Raw genomic sequence first — 23,077 nt, 5'->3', positions numbered from 1 at the left:
CATGGAATTTTATAACATAGCTCGATGCAATATTTACAATGATAACCCTTGCTAAAAGCAAACCAACATAACAACATAATAACATGACATCATAATGAAATGACACCCATACTTCTTATTGGAGCTTTATAACATAGCTCATGGTGGTATTTACATACATATACATATCTACATATAGAAAAATCGTCAAAACATATACCAGAACATATACCAAAACACCATACCAAAACTACTTTGCCTCAACTAGCAAACAAGGAAGGATACATAGCCCACATCTGATCTGCCATCTCCCATTTAGCTTCATCGGTCCTAAAGTGCTTCCAATGCACTTTAACCTGCTTGATTTCTCAGTTCCACAGCATGAGCACCTTTTTATGCAATATACACTAAGGCTCCAGCGGGAATTTTCCATTTGGTTCCACCTGCAATATAGACCATTCAATCACATGATCAACATACTTAGCATACTTGTTAAGTAGTTACACATGGAAAACATCATGGACTTTCACTATCAGAGGCATTTCAAGTCGATAGGCTACTAGCCCAATCATCTCAATGATACTAAAGGGTCCACAAAACCGTGGTGCTAACTTGGTACATGATCAAATTTGTAACGAGCTCTTCTTTGGTTTGATGCTCAAGTACACCTATTCCACAACCTAAAACTCCTTAAACAACTTTTTTCAATATGTATAACTCTTCTTCCTATCATGTGTTGCCTTTAGCTTATTCTTGATTGCCTACATTTCTTGTTCCATGTCTTCCAACATCTCTCTGCAATGTGTTTGGAATCGACCTCTCTGCAATGTGTTTGGAATCTCTTATCACCTGTAGACAATTTAAACCTTTCTCTATTGCTATTTTCAGAATCTACCAAAAAGCATAAAGTTCTGCTCTGTTGTTTGATCCATCTCCTACAGCTCTGCTTTGAAACTGATTTCGTAATTGTCTCTTAAAGTAATGACTCATGATCCACAATCGCTGGGATTACCTTGACAAGCCTCGTTGAAATAACTCCACACTATTGTTATATATATATCTGGGGATCTTAGTATTATTTGTTTCTTTTCCTTTAAAGGTGGTTGTGTCCCTTAATATGCATATCTATTCTGGTGTCAAACTTGATTAGTAATAACATCTTTGTTTTGAATTCTTTTCCTTTCTAGCTAGCCAAATAGCTTAAGTCACTTGTAATATCTTTTGTTTCTATTCTGTGGGAAATTTTGTACAGGAGTTCAAACAATGTATATAAATAGAAAGATGCAGAAAATGACAGTCAAATTTTGTACTCAGAATCATGACAAGAAAGCCCCTGCTGGGTTTGTGAGGAAAGAGAGCTTCAACACCAGTTCTGTCTCCAACCGCCAAGATGATCAGTACGCTACTTACATGTTTAGTGAAAAATTTCTGCTATTCTCTTGTAATCTATAGGCCCCCAAAGCTCCTCATAGATGAGAATATTTGCAGGATGTTAATATTGTTGTAAGTTTGTAGTAGTTGTTGAATGACTTACTTTTGTGCTGCTTCTCATCTTCAACAACAAGAGTTTCTGTGGTGAATAAGCAGAATCCATGTCCTGCCTTGTGAAGCAGCTCTCCATTGTGATAGCGTTCTTTGTAATGTCTCTGATAAATCCTTTAGACTTCTATTTCATTCTGTAGTATGATTAGATTCACTCTACAAGATTAGGGGATTCACTCTACAGAGTCCATGTCATACCTTCTGAATCAGCTCTCCACTTATGTTAATTTTCTCTGTAATCACCCTAATAAATCCTATATAATGAGATTTCATTTTGTAATATGATGGGATTTCACTCTACAAGATTGGTTTCAGTTTTACTTGTATTGTGGTATATGAAATTTCTCAGTTTTACTTGTAATAGGATGGGATTTCATTCTGTAATATCATGAGATTTCCCTCTGCAATATTTGCTACTAAATTTTACAATTCCAAATTAATAATCCTATCGGCCTCTCTTTGTACCTTTTGGGACAATTGCTAGTATTTTGATATGTTCAGAGACGGTATTTGTCATATTCTCATATGATATGGATCTATATCATCCCTCTGTCTTGTATGTTTTGGGGATCTTATAGTTTTTTCTCGTGATCTCTCTTCATGACCTATTTGGGATTTCTCCTACTATCTGCCATATGATGTATACTCCGAATATATATGAATATAATACAGCTTTTTTTTCTTATAAAAAACAAAAAAAAACAAAATTATAGACCCATTGCAACAAAATATTTACAAGTTAAGAATTCCCATGATCAAGAATACTATTATATGTTTTTTGAAATTTATACTTATATATTAATTTATATTTATAAATAGTTAAAAGATCTTAGTTCGAATGATTTGGTGAACAATATTTTTCCCAAAGCGTGTAAGTTCAAGTATCCAAACACATATTGAAATTAGTCAGTTTACATAATTAATACACAGTTTTATTTTTACCAAATAAGTTTATCTAGATAATTATCTCACTAATATTAATATATTATTTTATTTTTATAATGTGACTCTATCTATTTACATTTATCCGTGATGGTTGTCATTTTTATTGATTTGAGAACTGAATTATGACAAGTTTTCTTATTTTTGAAAAAAAAAATATTTAATAAAATGTAATTTTTCTTGGAATTTTATATATATGTATTTAAATAATTGAGTTATGAGCGGTTTTGAACAAAAATATTTAATAAAATGTAAATTTTATGGAAAAAGAAATTATATATATTTAAATAATTGAAAAGTTTATAATCTAAGTGAATAAAACTCTCTTTAAAATTATTGAATTTGACAATTTGAGATCTAGAAATCTTAGAGGTGTACAAAATTTAAATAAAATAATGATGACTTCAATATTCCTCTTCTAGAAAATTTAGATAAAACATTTATAATGGAGTCGTTTATCCAGGCGGAGGAATTGCCCGGATGGCCAAAAGTGGCTAGAGTCTAGGCAAAAAAATTTCAAAAAATCTTGTAGAGTCAGTGTTTGAATCGTGTTTTTGATGATGGAAATGGATTCAACACCATCAAAAACGTCTAAAACACCTAAAATTTTGAAATTTAACAACTATAACTTACATTTACAAAAATCCTTTACCGAAATTTCCATAACTTTCCAAATTTACATTTACAAAAATCCTTATCGAAATTTCCATAACTTTCCAAGCAATTCCTCCGAATAATTAGACTATTGCATTTATAACTCCCAAATTGGCATTGGTCAAAAACCTATTAAAAAGCTTCACCATGTGACATCGGCGCCAGGTGTACACTTTTTGCCGTACCCAGCACAGTCCAAATTCCGTGATTGAATGGTAGTTTCCGTATTATAAATTGTATTTATTAAATTAAAAATGGGCTCTGCCATCGGAGAGACGACTGGTAGTTTTCCAGGCACATCCAGGGGTGAGGCACAACTGGGGGAAAGCTAACTGGCGAAATCCATACCAAACATAAATTCATACTCTCAGTGGGAGGCGGAGCTACAGCCTGAAAGCTGAGGCGGAGCTACAGCCTAGGCTTTCAAGGAGTGGATATCGTTGTTTCTTGAATTTTATCGGACTTGGAAAGATTCAGTTGCGGTCGAGATTGCAGGTCGGTCGATGGAATTCGAAGGTATGCATTTACTCACATATCTGTGTTTTTGCCATTACATATATAAATTCCCAAATATTTTTTCTGACGATGAGTTACGGGCTTCTGAAGGAGCCGATAGATTGCGAGAGGCGCTGCTGTTGCGCATCGACGAGGAGAATGTGGAGGGTTCGGGTAATGGCGATCTCCATCCGAAAATGAGTATCAGAAATCTGCAGAGGAAATCGGAGGAGGGGCGGTGCCTTCTGTCGGGAGTGTCGGTGGATATATGGAAGGGGACGGTGGTGGGTGTAATTGGTCCCAGCGGTAGCGGCAAATCCACATTCCTGAGGGCTTTGAACAGGCTCTGGGAACCGCCTGCCGACTCTGTTTTCCTGGACTACCACGACATTACCAAGCTCGATGTGCTCGCTCTCCGGCGGCGCGTTGGCATGCTTTTCCAGACGCCGGCGCTCTTCGATGGTCGGTAATCAATTTTATATATATATATATGTTTGGCGTAATCAATATTGTATAAATTTTGAGAATGTGGTCTGAAAATTACTCCAATCCAAAACAAGGCTATGTATATCTGTATTGATACTCTGTTCTTACTCTGTTCTTACTGGATGATATATATTGATGGATTCCCATTTCCATTTCTTTGATTCACAGGAACCGTGGGGGATAACATAAGGTACGGGCCGGCTCTGCGCGGTAAAAAATTGTCAGAGGAGGAGGTGACCAAATATCTAGGTTTTGCAGACTTGGATTCTTCCCTCGCTTCCAGATCCGCGAACGGTCTCTCCGTCGGGCAGGCGCAGCGCGTGGCGTTGGCCAGGACTCTCGCCAATGAGCCCGAGGTCCGGCTACTTTTCCTTAAATTTGGTTACAATTGTGCGGGATTTGGGGTATTTAATTAATTACTTTTCTGGGGTCGGAGAAGGGGATTTCAATTTTTAGATCTTTTGGTTGTGTTTTAAATGTAAACAGGTGCTGTTGCTGGACGAGCCGACGAGCGCTCTGGATCCCATCTCGACTCAGCACATCGAGGAGTCGATCGGGAAGCTGAAAAGGGGGAGGGGAATGACCATAATCATGGTGTCCCACAGTGTGAAACAGATTCAGAGGGTCGCGGACGTCGTGTTTCTGTTGGTGGACGGGCAGATTGTGGAGACTCTGAAACCCGATCAGCTCTCCAATGCCAACCATCCCATGGCTCGCATGTTCCTTGAATTGAGTTCCTGAATAATAATGAGATAATATATAAAAGAAACTTTCTGTTTTAACAGTGTGTTCTTCCCAGTTTTGTTTTTAAATATGGTAATGAGATGATATTTAAATTAGTTTGAGATACTGTAATGAGTTGTATTCTTGGTTTTTCTTTATTCACAAATGTTGACATACTGTAATGAGTTGTATTTTTGGTTTTTTTTTATTCACAAATGGGGAAGCTGTAAGAATAAATTAATTAATAATGGAGATTTACATGGAGTTGTCTTTAGTGTGATTTTTTGGAGATTCAGGTGTTGGAATCCGGTGGAAAAAATTGAGGTTAAATCTGGATTTGTATTATTTAAAATGGTTTTTTAACTGCATATTTGGATTCAGCACCTGAAAAACCCTGGGACGCTTTGATTGTGCAGAAATTACCTATCAACTTTGGGATTTCAATAAATTGCTGCCGGATTTTAGAGAAATTTGATCGGAAAAACCCATCGGAAAAGCTTCCAAAAATCTCACTAAAGACAACTGCGTATAAAATTGTATTTGGAAATATATAAGAAAAAGAAAATGAATTTACAGTTTTTATAGAAAATCAGAAAGAAAAAAAGAAGAAGAAGAAGAAGTTAACATGTTACAAGATAAGTTAAGAAATTAGAGAATGGTTGATATCATTTTAATGGAATTTTTTTGGAGAAGGGTGAAAATCCTTCTTCGTTGTCTTTTTTATTCAATTTAGGAATACAGAAATGAAGATGAAAATCCTTCTTCATTGTCTTTTTTATTCAATTTAGGAATAAAGAAATGAAGGTGAAAAAAGAAAGATTACGCAACAATCACAAATCATGGGACGCAACATAGAGATATGCTCAATCAATTAAATTTCTGAAGTTAATATAAGTGGAAAGAAGTAGAGGAAAAGATTTTTATAAAAAATAGTCTATGTATTGTTTTGCAAAGTAATGTTTTTGTTAAATCATTTTATTAATTATAAATATAAGTTAAATATGACATAATTATAACAACTATCTTATAGCAATTTGAATTTTTAAGATATTCTAAAATATCCAAATTATAAAATACATCATCTTAATCTGTTAAATGCTTCAACCACAACCAAATTTAATACAAATTAAATCTATTTTTGTGAATAAAAGAATAATCTCATTTTTTTAAATTTGAAGTTGTTTTTTGCCTTACTCTAGGAATGTTGAGCTCTTTAACAAACCTCATGAGTAGGATCAATGAAGCTGAAATTGGTTCAATTGACATAATATTTGTATTATAACCAATGAAATGTAAATTTATCCAATCCATTGAATATTGCTAACATAGTTAAATCTTTGCATAAATCCCTTAGTTGAAGCCCATTTAGTTGTCACCAATATCTTTGGACATTCTGCTGGTTTTGTGCTAACAATTGCTTGGTTTCAATCCGCTTAAGTGAAACACGCTACTCTATATTGATAGATTTACTATGGATGACATCTATAAAGGTGGGGGGACATTCCTTAGGTTTACTTAAGGAAAAAATCCCCGACATGTATTACATTGTTAATCTCTAGAGAGAGAGTTGAGTGAGAGCACTATCACATTAATTGTGAGTAAGGACACATGCCCATGTTGATTAGGATGCAAAAAATCCCATAGAACTTTGTGGCAGAGTTGAGTGAGACCACTATCACATTAGTTGTGAGTAAGGACACATGCCCATGTTGAATAAGATGCAAAAAATCCCATAGAACTTTGTGGCAACTCTTTCCTTTTCTGATCATAAAATATCCTCCACCGTCACTAATTTTGTTAACCAACCACCAATAGATGGAATGATAACTAATCTTTTAAAATGAGTAAATAAATTGCACCAATTGCCACAACTAATATTAAAACTTGTAGATCATGGTCTTTTTAGTAACATTGTTGTGTTGAAAGGGGTCACCAATCTATAAAAGAAAATTTTAAAAAATATTAGTCAACTGTGACGTTGGATTACTTAGTGCTTCTCAAGTTAAGCCTAAATTAGCACAAAGATAGCCATCACTAAATAATCCTCATAATTATGTTCTCCTTTGGAGCTTTAAGAGTAGGCAAATGATGTTTTCAGATATAGATTAAAGTAGTGGTGTGTTAAGACATCACATGTTGTGAGTACTCAAAACATGGTGGCCAAGATGCCCATGATCAAACTTAATGAATGGAAGGAGAAGAACTTGCAATTTATTGACTTGTCAATTTCTTGGATGTCATGTTTTCTAGGGAGGTGTAGAGGGCGAGTTTGAATGTTTTCGCTTACAAAAGGTCAATAGGATATCATTCTTAATCCAATGGAGTGATTGTAATGTGAAGAACATATTGGTTGACTGAAATGTTGTGACTTCTCTCAAATTTGGATGGTCTTATACCTTGAAAGTTCACTTGTGATTTTGTGATGGTTGGTAGAGAAAGAGAAAAAGAAATAAGAACATAGAAGGGCACCATTGGACATGATGGTTAAGAACATATGTTTCTTTTTAAGAGGTCACAACATGTACACCTTAGTAGACTTTAACATCTATTATATTTTTCTTAATTCTGCATATTTGTCTTTTATACTACATATAATATATCATTTTTTATTTTATTTTATTTTTAATTGTATATTGAATTTATTTATATACTTAAAAATATATTTTAAATAATTAAAAATTACAATTCCATTCAAAATTTTATTAAAAATAAAACAAGAGCTATGTGTGGCAATGTTCCTATTTTTTGTTTTTGTTTTTTTAATTTAAACACTTACAAGGATCCCCATGTTAATTTCAAAGCTCTTTACTTTGATTATTGACATCATCATTAAGATAATTTATTTTTAATTAATAATATATTTTATTGAATAAATTTAAAAATAAAATATTTAATTAAAATGTATAATTTTTTTAAATCTTATTTACCATTTTATATATCATTTCATATTTTGCATTTATTATAGAAAGTGTATTTTAGTTTTTTTAGTATTTTTTTTTTTTTTTTTTGCAATTTTCCATTTCCATATCTTATATATTCCATGCTAAACTTAAAGAATTTTGTTGCTCTTTATTATTTTGATTCCAATTGTCATATTTAGATATCTCCATATCTAATTTGAAGTGTGGAATTTTTTATTTCAATAATATTGTCTATCATGTATATGTATTTTACACTACATTTCACACATAGAATGTGAAAGCTTATAAAAATGATGTTCTAATAGTTAAAAAATATATATTATAAAATTAAATGACTCCAATACAAATTAATTAAACTTTGTTAAACTCATTAATTACCATTACATTATCATCATTATTTTAATAATTTTTATATTAATATATCCACTAAACTTTATATATACCTTTTAAATTAATTTTAGATATAAATATTTTTAAAATTTAATTTCAATTATTTATACGTAATTTATTTGATGGTGATGATGGTGATGGTTAAGGTCCACTGAGACCAAATTTTGGTCTATCGGATCTAAAGAAACGAATTATTTAGTTTGATTTAAGATTTTATTCCTATGCTCAAAAAGCTTGGAGCCTTGTAAGCTCACTGTAATTTTGACAATGTAAAAGGCTAGGAAGGTCAGTATTGCAACAAAGATTTTGAAAATGAGATCTAATGTGGTTGTACGTTGGGCACTCTAAGAGAAGGTGATTTTCATCCTCCATGTTTGTATTCTCACAAAGATGGCATAACCTTTTGTATTCTCACAGAGATGGCATAACCTTTCCATCCATGGTGTTTTAGGAACTGCCCAACAACCGTTTCATTATGGAGCTCATGAGAGTTCATTCTAATCTTAGCTATATTAATTTTCTTCTTTGAGCTAATTAAAACAGAGAGATACTTTTGATCTTCTAGGGTGGGGTTGATGACCTCCTTATAATATCTTAATTTTCTTTTAGCTGCTAAATCTTTCTCACACCACATCTTTTCTTTGAACTTAGAAGTAACAATATTTTTAATGTTATTAATGTTTTGCAAAGCAACATACTCGCCCATCTCCCAATGGTTTAACCAGACCTGGTATCTTTATACTAACCTTGATTGAGTCTTAGATTTTTTTGATTGGAATTTAAAACTAACTTAAAAATTTTATGATTTCCTATGTTATTTAAAATTTTATTATAATAATAATATTAATAATCTAAAAAAACATATTGTAATAAATATATATATTACACTTTATTATTACACTTAAATAAAAAAATAAATAAATTTATACACCACAAAATAAAGAAATAATTACAACAATGTATATATTAAAAATTTCATGATAAGTTCCTTATCCGGACATGATCATTACAGAAGGAAATTATACACCACAAAATAAGGAAATAATCAGAACAATGAATACATGGTATATATTAAATATTTCATGATAAGTTCCTTATCCAAACATAATAATAATAAATGTATTATAATCGTTACGCAAGGTTTTTAATTAAAATTTTAATTGAGTGTAGTTTTAGTGATTAAGAAGATAGGAAAATTTTAAAGACTAAATTTTTTCATTATTTAAATTTTTATAATTAAAAAAATATTAATTTTTATTTTTTGAAATATAATTGAACTTTTATAAAATAGAAATATTTCACTTTATAAAAAAAAATATATAATATTTCATAAATTTAAGTAATTTTATAAAAATATTATCAAATATTTAATAATTAAAATTTTGAAAATCAATATAAAAATTTTAATTTTAAAATTATTAAAATTTTATAAAAAATGAAATTGATGTTTTTTTCCATAATCAATTTCTACAAATTAAATTTTTAATAAATATATTATTATAATAACTTTAGATATCACAAATTAAATTTTTAATAAATATATTATTATAATAACTTTAAATATTATATTTACACAATTTAATTTATCACAAATTAAATTCTTAATAAAAATATTTTATAATAACATTACATTTAAATTTGTACCGAAATTTGACCAAATTTAATTTACAATTATCATTTTTATATTGGATTTTCTTGCAAAATCATGATAAAATTCAGCAAAAAATTGACACCAATTAATTCCCGCAATTAATTAGTCCCGAGGATACTGCATTGATATTTACCGCGATTAATTTCGGCGAAGATACTGCATTGACATTGATGTTAACTGCTTCACATTACTTTTATAAACTTCAAAATCGATGTTCGTCAGCTTTAATCACGATTTTAAATCATTCAATTATAAAATATTATTAATCGATTATTTTAATTTTATTAAACGGATTTATAAGTTATCTGAATAATATCAATATATTATTTTATTTTTATAAGGTGGGTTTATCTAAGTTATCTAACTCATCTTAAAAGATTATTTTAATTTTGTAAAGTGGGTCTGTTTAAATAGTTACTTGATAAGGTGTTATTTTCCTTACCAAAATTCTATATTATATTTTAATAATGGAAAAGGTGTTATTTTCCCTACCAATATTTTATATTCTATTTTAATAATTAAAAAGTTAGGATTTAAAATGTTTTTTTAATTATAAATTTTCATTTTCAACGGTGATTATAATTTTTTTGAATATTAAATTTATTTATATATTTAAATATATTTTTTAAATAATAAAAAATTATAATTTTGTTAAAATTATATTTCGGAATTTTAGAAAAAATACTAAATATCTTCTAGTTAACTTTTTTATTTGCTTACATCATCATTATTCATATTTTTATATTATAGTTAATTATTCTTTAGGAGAAAACATAATAAATTCTAGCTTACATCATAGTTTTGTGGTTTTGGAATATGGCTTTCAGAATTTTAATTTAACTATCAATAAATATTAGATGGATGGTGAGGATTTAACTTACAAAGAGTATTCTAGAATATTTTTCATAGTAGTCAAGAACCAAAGGCTGAAAATTATCTCAAAAGTAGTATGTTTTAATTAACTAATTAATTTAAAAAATGACATATGAACAAGTGTCATATGAAATGACTACTGATTGAGCATATGATATTGATAAAACATGGTATTGTAACAAAACATATTTACTTGAAAAATTGTTTTGTTTGAAGTAATTGGACAATAAATCTTTGGCGAATTCTGAAGGTCGCCAAACAATAAACGTTGATCCGGCTTCATTCCATGAAATTATATCATCCGTGTTCAAATCATCCACACGCTGCTATGTCTTAATGAGAAATGGATCTGGCAGAGTATTGGAAGTAATGCTTATGTGTGTTGTCATGAGTTGTCATTGAGAGTTCCCAAGCATCAATCTAGAAGTTTTCGTTTCCTATGTATGAGTTGTAATTATGATCTAGATGTGTGGAAGTCAAAGATTTATGTCCTACATATGTGTAATTGTTGTGATCAATCAATATATCATAGTGTGTGTTTTCTATTTTGTGTAATCGCTCTTTGATCTCTTTCTATTTTCTAACATGGTATCAAAGTTGGTTCAGCCCAGACTCTCTCAAGAGAGGGGCTGAGATCATGCAATTTTAGCCATGACACTCCTTTGTACATAGATTAGTTTAAAAGAACATTTGATCTATTCTTTGTGTGAATATTTGATTTGTGTGTGGATTATGGATAGTTACATGCAAAGGAGACTTGTGAAGATCATGTGTTGTTGTTGTTGTGTGAAGTTCCATTATGGACAAATCTTTGTAAAATAAGAAGATATATGCTTGTGAAGAAGTTAGATCAACGTAGATTTGGCTTGATCTAGTGTGGATCTACAATTCAGAGCAATGTCTACATGTTTAAATGGTGGTTCTCGAGATTATCAAATGGTGCAAGATGTACAACTGTAGCATGCAAGTGGAATGTTGGCATTTCTCATTCTAGATCTAAACTAATAAAATATTGTGGTATTGTTTATCCAGAGATCGAGATCCAAACATTGCAGATCTGATGGCAAATACCAATATGCAAAGTTATTATTATTATATTTGATTTGATCTGCACAAATCAATAAAGAGCAGTCATTGATTTTGTCTTTGTATGTTTTGGTGGTTGGTGTTTGTATTTTTATTGGTTATAAAAAGGGTTGGTGGTTCTTAAACTCGAAGCCCCGGTGTCTGGAACATCAATTATTGTGTGTTAGTAATGTCAAGTTGTTTAATCAACTTTTGAACACATTAAGTATCCAAACCTTCATCCTAGAAACTGACAGATAACCGAAAGCGAAATATCCAACAGGTGGTGGTTGGTCTATAGGATGGTTCATTACTTAACGACTCTTATCGCATAAGCCTCAACAAGCCGAGGTGTCAATGTTGTTGATCTTGCAAATCTCTTTAATGATGGTCACAAGCAGTTACATTTTAAATGGAGGTCAAGTGATAGCTCGAAGATGTGGTCGTGAAAGATCAGTGTTTGCGAGATTCCAAAGTGGATGTGAGTGTTGATTAAGACCAGTCATAAAAAGATTATCCTTGTTGTTGTAATATGTGTTTTCCATGTTTTCCATGTAAGCATTAAGGGAGGGTATTGGAAGTAATTCTTCCATGTGTTGTAATTGAGAGTTCCCATGCATCAATCTAGAAGTTGTTGTTTCCTATATATGAGTTGTAGTTATGATCTAGATGTGTGAAAGTCAAAGATTTATGTCCTATATATGTGTAACTGTTCTGGTCAATAAATATATCATAGTGTGTGTTTTGTGTTGTGTGTAATCGCTCTTTGGTCTCTCTTTATTCTCTAACACACAAATCTGTGAGAGTCTATTGTGACCAAATTCCACCATTGTCTTGTTTCACCAGATGAGTGATGGCACTATTGAAAGCTCAATTTCAAGCCTCGGGAATTGCTAACAGAGGACCCAGACATATTATCATTGAACATTATGGAACAATAGTAACATCGCTTCAAAACACACGAAGACATAAAAATGAAAATTTGTTCCTGAAACAAGGCCTTTTTCCATTTGAATGTACACAATTTTTGAGTCAATCCTACGAAATCCCCCTCGAATAGCCAACATAAAGTGTGGATTAAGTAAAATTTATCTCCAGGATGACTTATTTACAGGAATTCGTCAAATCTGATCTCTAAATTGGCATAGTCCTCCAAATAACACATAATAAAGAGGCCTAAAATTTGATATAAAACAAATTAAAACAAAGCAAAGATCATTGGTTTGAAATATAGTAATTTAAATTAGTTTGAAATATTGTAATGAGTTATATTCTTGGTTTTTCTAAACTTATAAATGGGAAGGATGTAAGTATAAATCGACAATGGAGATTTATATGGTAGGAAATTGTATTTGGAAATATATAGGAAAAAGGAAAATGAATTGTAATTCTTATGGAAAAATATATGAATCGTTAGAAAGAAAGTTCACATGTTATAAGATATGTTATGAAATTAGAGAATGGATATATCATTTTATTGGGATTTTATTGGAGAATCGGTGAAAACCCTTGGTCATTGTCCTTCCCATTCAATGTGTTGGATTATTTAGGAATGAAGAAATGAAGATGAAAGAAGAAGAGATTATGCAACAAGTGCCAAGCATGAGAGGAAACATAGAAATATGCTCAACCAATGAAATTTCCAAAGTTAGTATCAAGTAGGAAGCAAGTAGAGTGAAAGACTTTCATGAAAAATAGGTCCATGTATTGTTTTGCAAAGTAATGTTTTTGTTAAATCAATTCATTAAGTAATATGTGAGCTATAATTATAGATATAGGTTCAATATGACACAATTACAACAACTAGCTTGTAGCAATTTTGAAATTTTAATATATTCTTAAATATCCAAGATAGATAACATATTTTCCTTTTATCTTAATTTGTTCAACCGTTCAACTACAACCAATTTTAATACAAACATTACCTATTTTTGTGAAATAAGGAGAATCCCATTTTTTCAAATTTGAAGCTTTTGCCTTGCTCTATGAATGTTGAGCTCCTTAGCAAACCTCATGAGTAGGATCAATGAAGCAGAAATTGATTCAATTCAGATAATATTTACAGTATTACAGCCAATAAAATGGAAATTCATCCAATCCTTTAAAAATTGCTAACATAGTTAAACATTTGTATAAATCCCTTAGATGAAGCCCAACTAGTTGTCACCAATGTTTTTGGGCATTTGGCTAGTTTGTGCTAATATTGCTTGTTTTGAATCCTCTTGAGTGAAGCACACTAGTCTACATTGATAGATGTGTTAGGTGTTCCATTTATGTTCCTTGGGAGAGAGAGAGAGAGAGAGAGAGAGAGAATCACATTGATTGTAAGGGCACATACCCAAGTTTATTGGGATGGAGAAAATCCCATAGAACTTTGTGGAAATACTTTCCTTTTCCTATCATAAGATATCTTCCATTATCGCTAGTTGTTTTGTTAACCAAGAATCAATAGATGGAATATAACTAATATTAAAAAACAAGTAAATAAATCACATCATTTGCCATAATTAATATAAAAACTTGTAGATCACGGTCTTGTTCGTATCATTGTTGTGTTGAAACAAGCCACTAATCTATTAAAGCAAATTTTAATCATTAGTCAAGTGTGTTGTTAAATAACTTAGTGCTTCTGAGGTTGCTACCAAGATCCTAAATTAGCACAAAGATAACCATCACTAAATAATCCTCATAATTATTTTCTCTTTTGGAGCTTTGAGAGTGGGCAAATGATGTTTTCAAAGATAGATTAAAGTAGTTGTGTGTTAAGACATTACAAGTGGTAAGCGCTCAGAACATGGGGCCAAGATGCCCACCATCCTCCTTAATTAATGAAAGGAGAAGCATCAACAATTTACTGACTTGTAAATTTCTTGGATGATATGTTTTTCAGGGAGAGGTGGGGAGTGAGTTTAAATGTTTTTGCTTACAAAAAGTTAATAGAAGATTATAGTTAATCCAATAGAGTGGTTGTAATGTGAAGAAGGCACATGTTGGTTGATTGAAATGTTGTGACTTTTCTTGAATTTGGATCGTCTTATCCCTTGAAAGTTGTTACTTGTGATTTTGTGATAATGGGTAGAAAAATGAAAAAAAAAAAACATAAAAAAAAAATAGAAAAACATCATTAGTTCTAATGATTAAAAATATGTGTTTGCTTTTAAAAAGTCATAATATATAACTTTAATGTACATAATGTTTTTGTTAATTCTTTATGACTTTTTTATTAATAATTAAAAAAATCCTTAATATTATTATAAATCTCTCTCCTCCCCGATCAAAATGTCAAAACCTTAGTAATCAACATTATAATAGTGTTAACCTTTTATAACCGTATCTTTTCCATGTTTAAATGAAACATTTTTGTTCAATTTAATAATATAAAATGCAGTGGTTTTGATAGAGGCAATGTTGCAATTTCAAAACACGTTTTCATCGATATAGATTTATATAGATTATCAAAAATAAATAAAAATTATTTTAATCATAACATTGAAATTAAAAAATTATCGTAATAATAATAATAATGGAAATTGAAATCGTGATATTTTAAATTATTCAATATAATAATAATAATACTAAAGTGGAAATTGAAATCGTGATATTTTAAATTATGCAATATAATAATAATACTAAAGTGGAAATTGAAATCGTGATATTTTAAATTATGCAGTATAATCCTTTGTGGCCCACCGCAACACTCCATCAAACCCCTCCCTCAAAGTTTGACATCAGTTTCTTAATTATTAATTTCGAGTTTTTGACACTACTTAATCTCCGGGAAGGTTCTTGAATGGCATTCATGTTACAGCATGGCCTTGCAATTTCCTTGGAATTGATGCATACCGACATTTGATTACGGTTTCAAACAATTGAATTATTAAAATAAAGGTAAAACCAAAAACTTGACAATGATGCATTTAATATTGTATTGATTGAAGTATATATTATTAGATGTGGAGATTTTTCACAATCTTTGATGGTGTCTATTATTAAATTTATCATGGTTTTTGCGGTGGAAAAAAATGGTGAGCATATATTATTAGATGTGGAGATTTTTCACCATCTTTGATGGTGTCTATTATTAAATTTATCATGGTTTTTGTGGTGGAAAAAATGGTGAGCAGTTTAAAATTTAAACTAGAGATCTAAAAAATTAATGGGAAGATTTTTTGAATGGTAGAAGTTCAAAAGGGAAAAGTTGTTAGTGGATAAAGATGGGTGGATTGGTGTGGATACAAAATTTGCACCGATAGGGATGCCAATAGAACACTGTATGAAGTTTGATCGAAAGGGAAAGAGCACAATACAATTGTCTCTTAGATTTGGTGTCACTGAATGTGTCAAAGGAAGCAACAATAAAGGATTTGTGGCACAAGTTAGGGGTTTTGTATCAGTCTAAGTCCCTAGTGAACAAATTGTTCTTGTGGAAAAAGTTGTATAACCTAAACATGAAGGACAAAGACTCAGTGACAGAGCATCTGAACACTTTCAATGTTGTGGTGAGTCAATTGTTATCTATTGATATTAAGATTTCATATGAGGATAAGTGCATTATTATGTTATGTTTTCTACCAAACTCATGGGATAGTATGGTTGTTGCTATATTTAGTCATGCAACTACCTTAAAATTTGATGAAATGGTCTCATCCTTGTTGTTGAAGGAGATGAGATGGAAAAACATGGAGAGTCAAAATGAATATGCCTTGTTTGTAAGATAACACTCCCAAACTAGAAATTGAAATAAGTCCTCAAGTGGGAGATATAAATCTAGAGGAAGATCGAAATCTTTAGGAAAGTTCACAAAAGCGTGTTGGAAATGTGGGAAAGAAGGGTATTACAAGAAATACTATAAAACCAAAACTGCAAAGAAAGGGAAGGGATATGAAGATGCTATCTCTATAGAAGAAAAATACCCCTTAGATGAAGGATGGGATGTGTACTTGGCTTCTTCAAGTACACTAATAGACCATGAGGTATTGTTGGTTAACTCAGACACATCTTTTCATATGACTCCTTACAAGGAGTGGTTTCATGAGTATGAAATATTCGATGGTGGTGATGTTTTCTTAGGAGATAATCGAGATCTAGAATTATAGGACGAGGAAAAGTCTAGTTGAAGCTCATGGATGGAAGGATTACGACACTCCCTGATGTTCTGCACATCCTAGGGTAGTTAGAATTTTGATTTTTGTAAGCAAGATGAGTGTTGCGGGTGTAAAAATAGTGTTTGAAAAGGATACTTGTAGGATGGTTCAAGGATAAATGGTATTGTTGAGGGAAGTTTGAATTAGAACTCTAAATAAGTTATTAGGAAGCATTGTTAGTGTTGGGTGAAAAGTTCCATTCTTCCAGATAATGGAGCAGAAGAAGGAAAAAATCTTGTAGCTTCAAGAGAAAAGAGTATGTTGAGGCATCAAAGGCTGGGTCATATTGGAGAGAAGGGGCTTCAAGTATTGAATGGTAATGGTATGGTAGAAGGTATGTCTAATTAGTTTCTAGATTTTGATTTCGATGAACATTGTCTATATGGAAAGTAGAATCGGGTGAGATTCTCCTCTGGTTCTAAGAGAGTAGAGGGAATCCTACAACTAGTGCACAATTATATGTTTGGATCTGTGCCAATTCCATCATTGGGTAAATCTGTGCATTACATCTAATTTACAAATGGCTTCTCAAGAGATACATGGATATATTTCCTCAAAAAGAAATATGAACTCTCTGACAAATTTAAAGAATTTAATGTTCTAGTGGAGAACCAAACAAAGAAGAAAATAAAGGTGTTGAGGACGAATAATGGTGGAGAGTTTTATGGGAAGGAATTTTAAGAGTTTTGTAAATGATTTGGTGTAGCAAGACGAAAAATTACCCCATACACACCTCAACAAAATGGAGTCGCAGAAAGGATGAATAGGATGTTGATGGTAAAAATAAAGAGCATGCTCAATGGTGTTGGGTTAGGAAAGGAATGTTGGGCATAGGCAATTTATATTGCATGTTACTTGGTAAATAAATCACTTTCATCAATGTTGGATGATAAGACTCTATGCGTGCTATGGAATGGTAAGAAACCATCACTCGCACATCTTAGGGTATTTGATTGTGTTGCATATGTACATGTACCAATGGAAAACATAACTAAGTTAGATAACAAATCTGAAAGTTGCATCTTTGTTGGTTATAAAGATAGTTTAAAAGGTTACAAGATTTGGAATCCATAAACAAAGAAGGTTATGTACAGTCAAGATGTGGTATTTAGAGAAGTGAAAGATGTTATCAAACATTAAGTCCTACCAAGGGAGAAAGAATAGAAGATGGATTTTGAACTAAAGGATGATGATTCAGACTCTACAGAAGAAGAAGGATCGAAAGAAGAAAAACCACATACGTTAATTTTGAGAAGATCAGTTTGGGAAAGAAGGCAGCTAGAAAAGTATACTCCACTCGATTTCCAATCAAAATTTTCTTTGTTTATTACTGATGTTGATCCTGGAACGGTTAGGGAGACAATGGATTTAGAGGATGGAAAACTCTAGAAAAAGGCCACGGTTGAAGAAATGGCAGCCTTATATACTAATGAGTCTTGGATCTAGTGGATATGTCCGCTGGAAGAAAACCCATTAATAGAAAACAAGTGTTTAGGAAGAAGTTGAACGCAGAACGTGAGGTGAAGAAATACAAATCTTGGTTAGTAGTAAAAGGTTATTCCCAAGTATAGAGAATTGATTTTGGCAATTTTTTTTATTTTTTGCAAAATTAGCTTCTATTAGATTCCTTTTATCTTTTTCTAATGTTTTTCATTTTGAGGTAGAATAGATGGATGTGAAGATATCATTCCTACATGGGGATCTGGAAGAAGAGATTTGTATGAAGAAACCATAAGGCTTTGCAATGAAGGGAAAGAAGTAGTTGGTATGTAGGTTGAAAAAGTCCCTGTACAAGTTGAAGCAATCACTAAGGATGTGGTATCAAAAAATTGATACATATATACATAGAATTGAATTCACAAGAGGAAAAATAGATCATTATGTGTACTTTAAATTAGTTGGTGATCATCTCATTTGTTTGATATTGTATGTAGTGATACATTATTGATTGGAAATGATAGGAAAATCATCCAAGAAGTGAAAACTCATTTGTCCTCTAAATTTGACATGAAGGATATTGGCGTTGTAAATTTTATCTTTGGCATGGGAATTAATAGAGATCGGGAAAAGAGAAAAATATGGTTAAATTAGAGAACATATGTCGAGACAATATTTCAGAGGTTTAGTGTGAAGGAACGTAAACTGGAGAAGGTCCCTATTCATGTAGGTACAAACTTATTTGCAAATTAGTGTCCTAAGACATAGGAAGAGGTAGATGCCATGTCCTATGTTCCATATGTTAGTGTGGTTAAAAGTTTGATGTATGCAATGGCCTATATCAACCAAAGAATTATGCATGCAGTGGTAGTATTGAGAAGTTATGTAGAAATTTCACCTGTAGATCAAACTGGTAATGCAATGTACTAAAGCAAAACACATGATCTACTTCTACAAAACATTAAGCGGCAGCAAAATCGATTTCATGAGCAACCTCAATCATAAACACATATAACTGATCAAGAGAAATAATCACACATAACACAGATATATCACTGGGGAATGCACTAGCATAAAACCCCCAACAATGTATTATTAATCAAGTGGAAATCCTCTTCTGTTTACAAAAAATATAAGCTCAAGAGCTATCATGTACTCTCTGCAATCAAAAGATGATGATCATAGACTCACTATGCCTCAATATGTAGGCCTCAAGTCCACCAATCCCCTATTTCCTTGCACAATTTTGATTGGGGTCCAATTACAAAACATATGTGAATTGGCCCCAATCATACCTGCTGTCAACCATAGGTCCAACTATGCAATGCTTGAGGACACTAGTTCCTCCTGCATGAAAGGAATATTCCATGGGAAGATCTAAGCATTTGATAGTACACTATCCCTCATCTGATCTCAACCAGGTCTCTAACAGAACTGACATGCAACAGTTATCCATGAGTGAATCCTCAGTTATCTAAAATAATAGTTGTCACATGCATGCAAGCATTAACAAACTATATTTTATTATTTTAACAACTTGTTAAAATAATCTAACTGGACTTGACTAGTTAGAACTAAGCAACTGATTCTCTCATTATAGAACTCATACTTAATTCCTCTATCAGTGGAGAGAATAAACGATAAATTCCTCAATCAGTGGGACAACTAATTTGCATGTTCTCACAAAGACTTCAAGTTTAATTTTTCCAACTTATTAACTCATGGAGATTAATCAGTTAATATTTTAAACTACTGTTAAGACCAAATTCGATTTTACTTCCTATAGATAGACCAGGGACTGCTATAAATAGGAAAGGACCTATAAATTATATTTTTAGAACTTTCTGTTTTAGCAGTTTCACCTCTCACCCAAGGTGGCCAATGACCTCACTGGCCAAACTACTATTTTTAGACATTCTATTTTTAGCACATTCTAAATTTAGCATTTCTTGTTGCCCACTTTTCAACAAGTTATATGTCAAAATTGGGAATGGAGCATTGGACAGCGATGAAGATACTTTTTAGATATTTGTGAGGCAATATTAGATATGGATTATGCTACCAAGGAAGACCAAGATTGGATATAGTGTTGGAAATTCATGGATTTGTTGAGGCATATTTGGCTAGTGATCTATATTGTATAAGATCTACAAGTGGGTATGTATTTAACCTATTTGGAGGAGCTATCAGTTGGATGAGTAAGAGATAGTTTGTAGTGGCACTTTCAACTATAGAAAATGAATACATGACAGCCACTCATGCAAGCAAGGAAGTGGTTTGTTTACAGAGGTTGAGTTCAAGTATGAGGTTGGTACAACAAGTTATAAGGATATATTGTGACAACCAAAGTGTAATTTTCTTGGTGAAGAACCCTGCTTATCATTCAAATACAAAGCATATTGATGTTTAGTATCACTTTGTAAGAGATATGATTGAAGACAAAAAGGTGTTGTTGGTAAAGGTGGACAATTTGAAGAATGTTGCAGGTGCATTGAAAAATATATGAGCACTAAAAATTTATCGTGGCATAGAGAAACAATGGGTATCATTAGCATGAATTGTTGATTGTGTACTCTTGTGGCCTCCTTTATGCAAATAAAACAACAAGTGGGAGAATGTTGGGTATGTGTTATATTATTTTCATGACTTATGCACCATGAACAAAGGGGGGTCCTAGGGGGATGTATATGATGGACCAACAAGAAATATGGGAAGAGCTTTTACCATTGGTGGAATTTTCCTATAATAACTGTTACCGAAGTTCCATCAAGATGACACCTTCCAAGTTCCTATATGGGAGGCCTTATAGGATGCCTCTAAGTTGGGATCAACTCAAGGACTAGGTATTGATAGGACATCAAGTTATACAAGAAATGGAAAATCAAATGACCATGATTGAAGCAAGGTTAAAGGAATCTCAAGATAGATAAAAGAGCTACACAAATGATCATAGCTATGAGATTAAAGATAACATGTTTTAAGGGTAAAACTTCAAAAGATTTTTGTTGACGGTGCTATACCTGCCAACATTCAAGGGATCTACTCGATATGTGGTCCCAATTAGACCTCACACCATTTGGGATAGGAGACCCATCCAAAATATGGCCCATTTATGAGTTTCTTAAATATTTTTCTTGGCTCTAACGGTCAGCAAAATAGAGGAGTGTGAATGTGCCTTTGAAAAGAAAGTGAGTGTTCAGTTGTATATGTGTCAAGGTTCTTCCACTACGAAGGGAAAGGAAAGTGAGTCTCTAAGAGAGAGATAATAGTAACACTCTTGTAGAAACACACACAAATAAGGGATATCTACCTAACATCCAACAGAATAGTCTACAAGGATGCGACAGGCATTGCAACCACTGCAACAGATTCTTAATTTGATAAGCCCTAAAATAACCAAAATAGTTCAACTACTTTAGTACAGGTGAAAAAAAACATGAATCATAAACATTCACAAAATATTCTTACAAACATTCATAATCCATGGATGAAGAACGTGTTAGTCATCAAGCTTCATATATTGAGTAAAAGTCCCAAAACACATGTATACATCAAACACCACTAGCTCTAATAGTGGAGAATTGGAGCCACCACTTGCTCCTTAAAAGAACTAGCTTGTCTCTCTAATGCCTTGTAGGAGGAGCCAAGGTGAAAATCCCTCTACTCATACAATGAGGGTATATATATATATATAAACAATGGGGTGATGCTTCACCTCCCTTGTGAATCTTTAACTACCCTCATGACTGTTTGACTTCCTATGACTTTTCAACTTTATATGACTCTTCATATTCGGTATGTGTCCTTTGGAATTCCACTTTGCAATACATTTTGAATAGATAATTACACAATCCAAAATAATGATGTGGCACATGACAACTAATTTCATGACATGACATGACACTGCTGACATGGATTGAATGATGACATGGCAATGCCAAGCCATTCTTATTGCTACTTGTTATGTGTCTTCTTGAGTATGCTCCTTTTCCCACCTCCATATGGCTTAGAGGTGAGGAGTATTTAATGATATCAAGTCTCGAGTTGTGATTACAAACTGGTGCCCCTTTGGTTTGTCTTGATTGATTAGCTTGCATAACCAACTACAAATATTCCTTCTAACATGTTTCCCTTCTTCATATCCTTCTTCATCATTCTTTCATGGACTTATAGAGTACCTGCATCTACAATTCACTCATCAAAAGACAACATTAGTCTGATAAACCCCTAGTATAATATGTTGCATGTTGATCCACTAATAGAACTCGAACTGGGTTGCACACTGAGGGAGAGGCTCAGTGACTTTGCAATTGCGCAACTTAGGCAGTCAAGGGTGAATCTTGGGCCTTGAGACTATACAACGCACAGTTCGGGCTAGAATGGGTAGGCAAATTGTGTAGTTTTGAGACTCAGTGAAACGAGCTGAGGGGTTTTTCACTGTTTTAGCCAACTACACAATTCTGGAAGGCAGAGAGACCTGGTGATTTTGCAATTACACAAATCTAGAGCTCAAAGGCTAGGCTTGAGCTAAGAGACTGCACAATGCATAATTGGTTTAGGTTGGAGGAATGAATTACGTAATTTTAGAGGTCGAGGTCCAGGCTTGGGCACTGAGACTATGTAGTGGGCATTCCTGGGAGGCAGGGACTATGCATTGCATGGTGTCAAGAGGTAGGTTTGTAGCTTGAAGGACAGGACTGCGCAATGCACAATTTAGGAAGGTTGGATGAAGCTAAGTTGCTTTATCAAAAAGTTTTCATAATTTTACTAAGTGT

At 32.4% G+C, this 23,077-nt stretch overlaps 1 protein-coding gene across 1 annotated transcript; it reads left to right on the top strand.

Annotated features, from left to right (window-relative positions):
* Positions 1–3,370: 3,370 nt before the first annotated feature.
* LOC149253034 (ABC transporter I family member 17-like) lies at positions 3,371–4,880 on the top strand. The gene is made up of 4 exons (XM_089459855.1): positions 3,371–3,633; positions 3,724–4,074; positions 4,267–4,454; positions 4,585–4,880. The coding sequence occupies exons 1-4, from the start codon at positions 3,621–3,623 to the stop codon at positions 4,837–4,839; spliced, it is 807 nt and encodes a 268-aa protein (XP_089315981.1). The 5' UTR covers positions 3,371–3,620; the 3' UTR covers positions 4,840–4,880.
* The last annotated feature ends 18,197 nt before the right edge of the window (positions 4,881–23,077 follow it).

Source organism: Pinus tabuliformis, chromosome 7 (genome assembly GCF_031772625.1).
Source record: "Pinus tabuliformis cultivar Carrire ecotype Pingquan chromosome 7, CPIR1, whole genome shotgun sequence".
NCBI classification, from domain to species: domain Eukaryota; kingdom Viridiplantae; phylum Streptophyta; class Pinopsida; order Pinales; family Pinaceae; genus Pinus; species Pinus tabuliformis.
The sequence above is the reverse complement of the archived record's forward strand: the minus strand, read 5'-3'. Positions and strand labels throughout refer to the sequence as shown.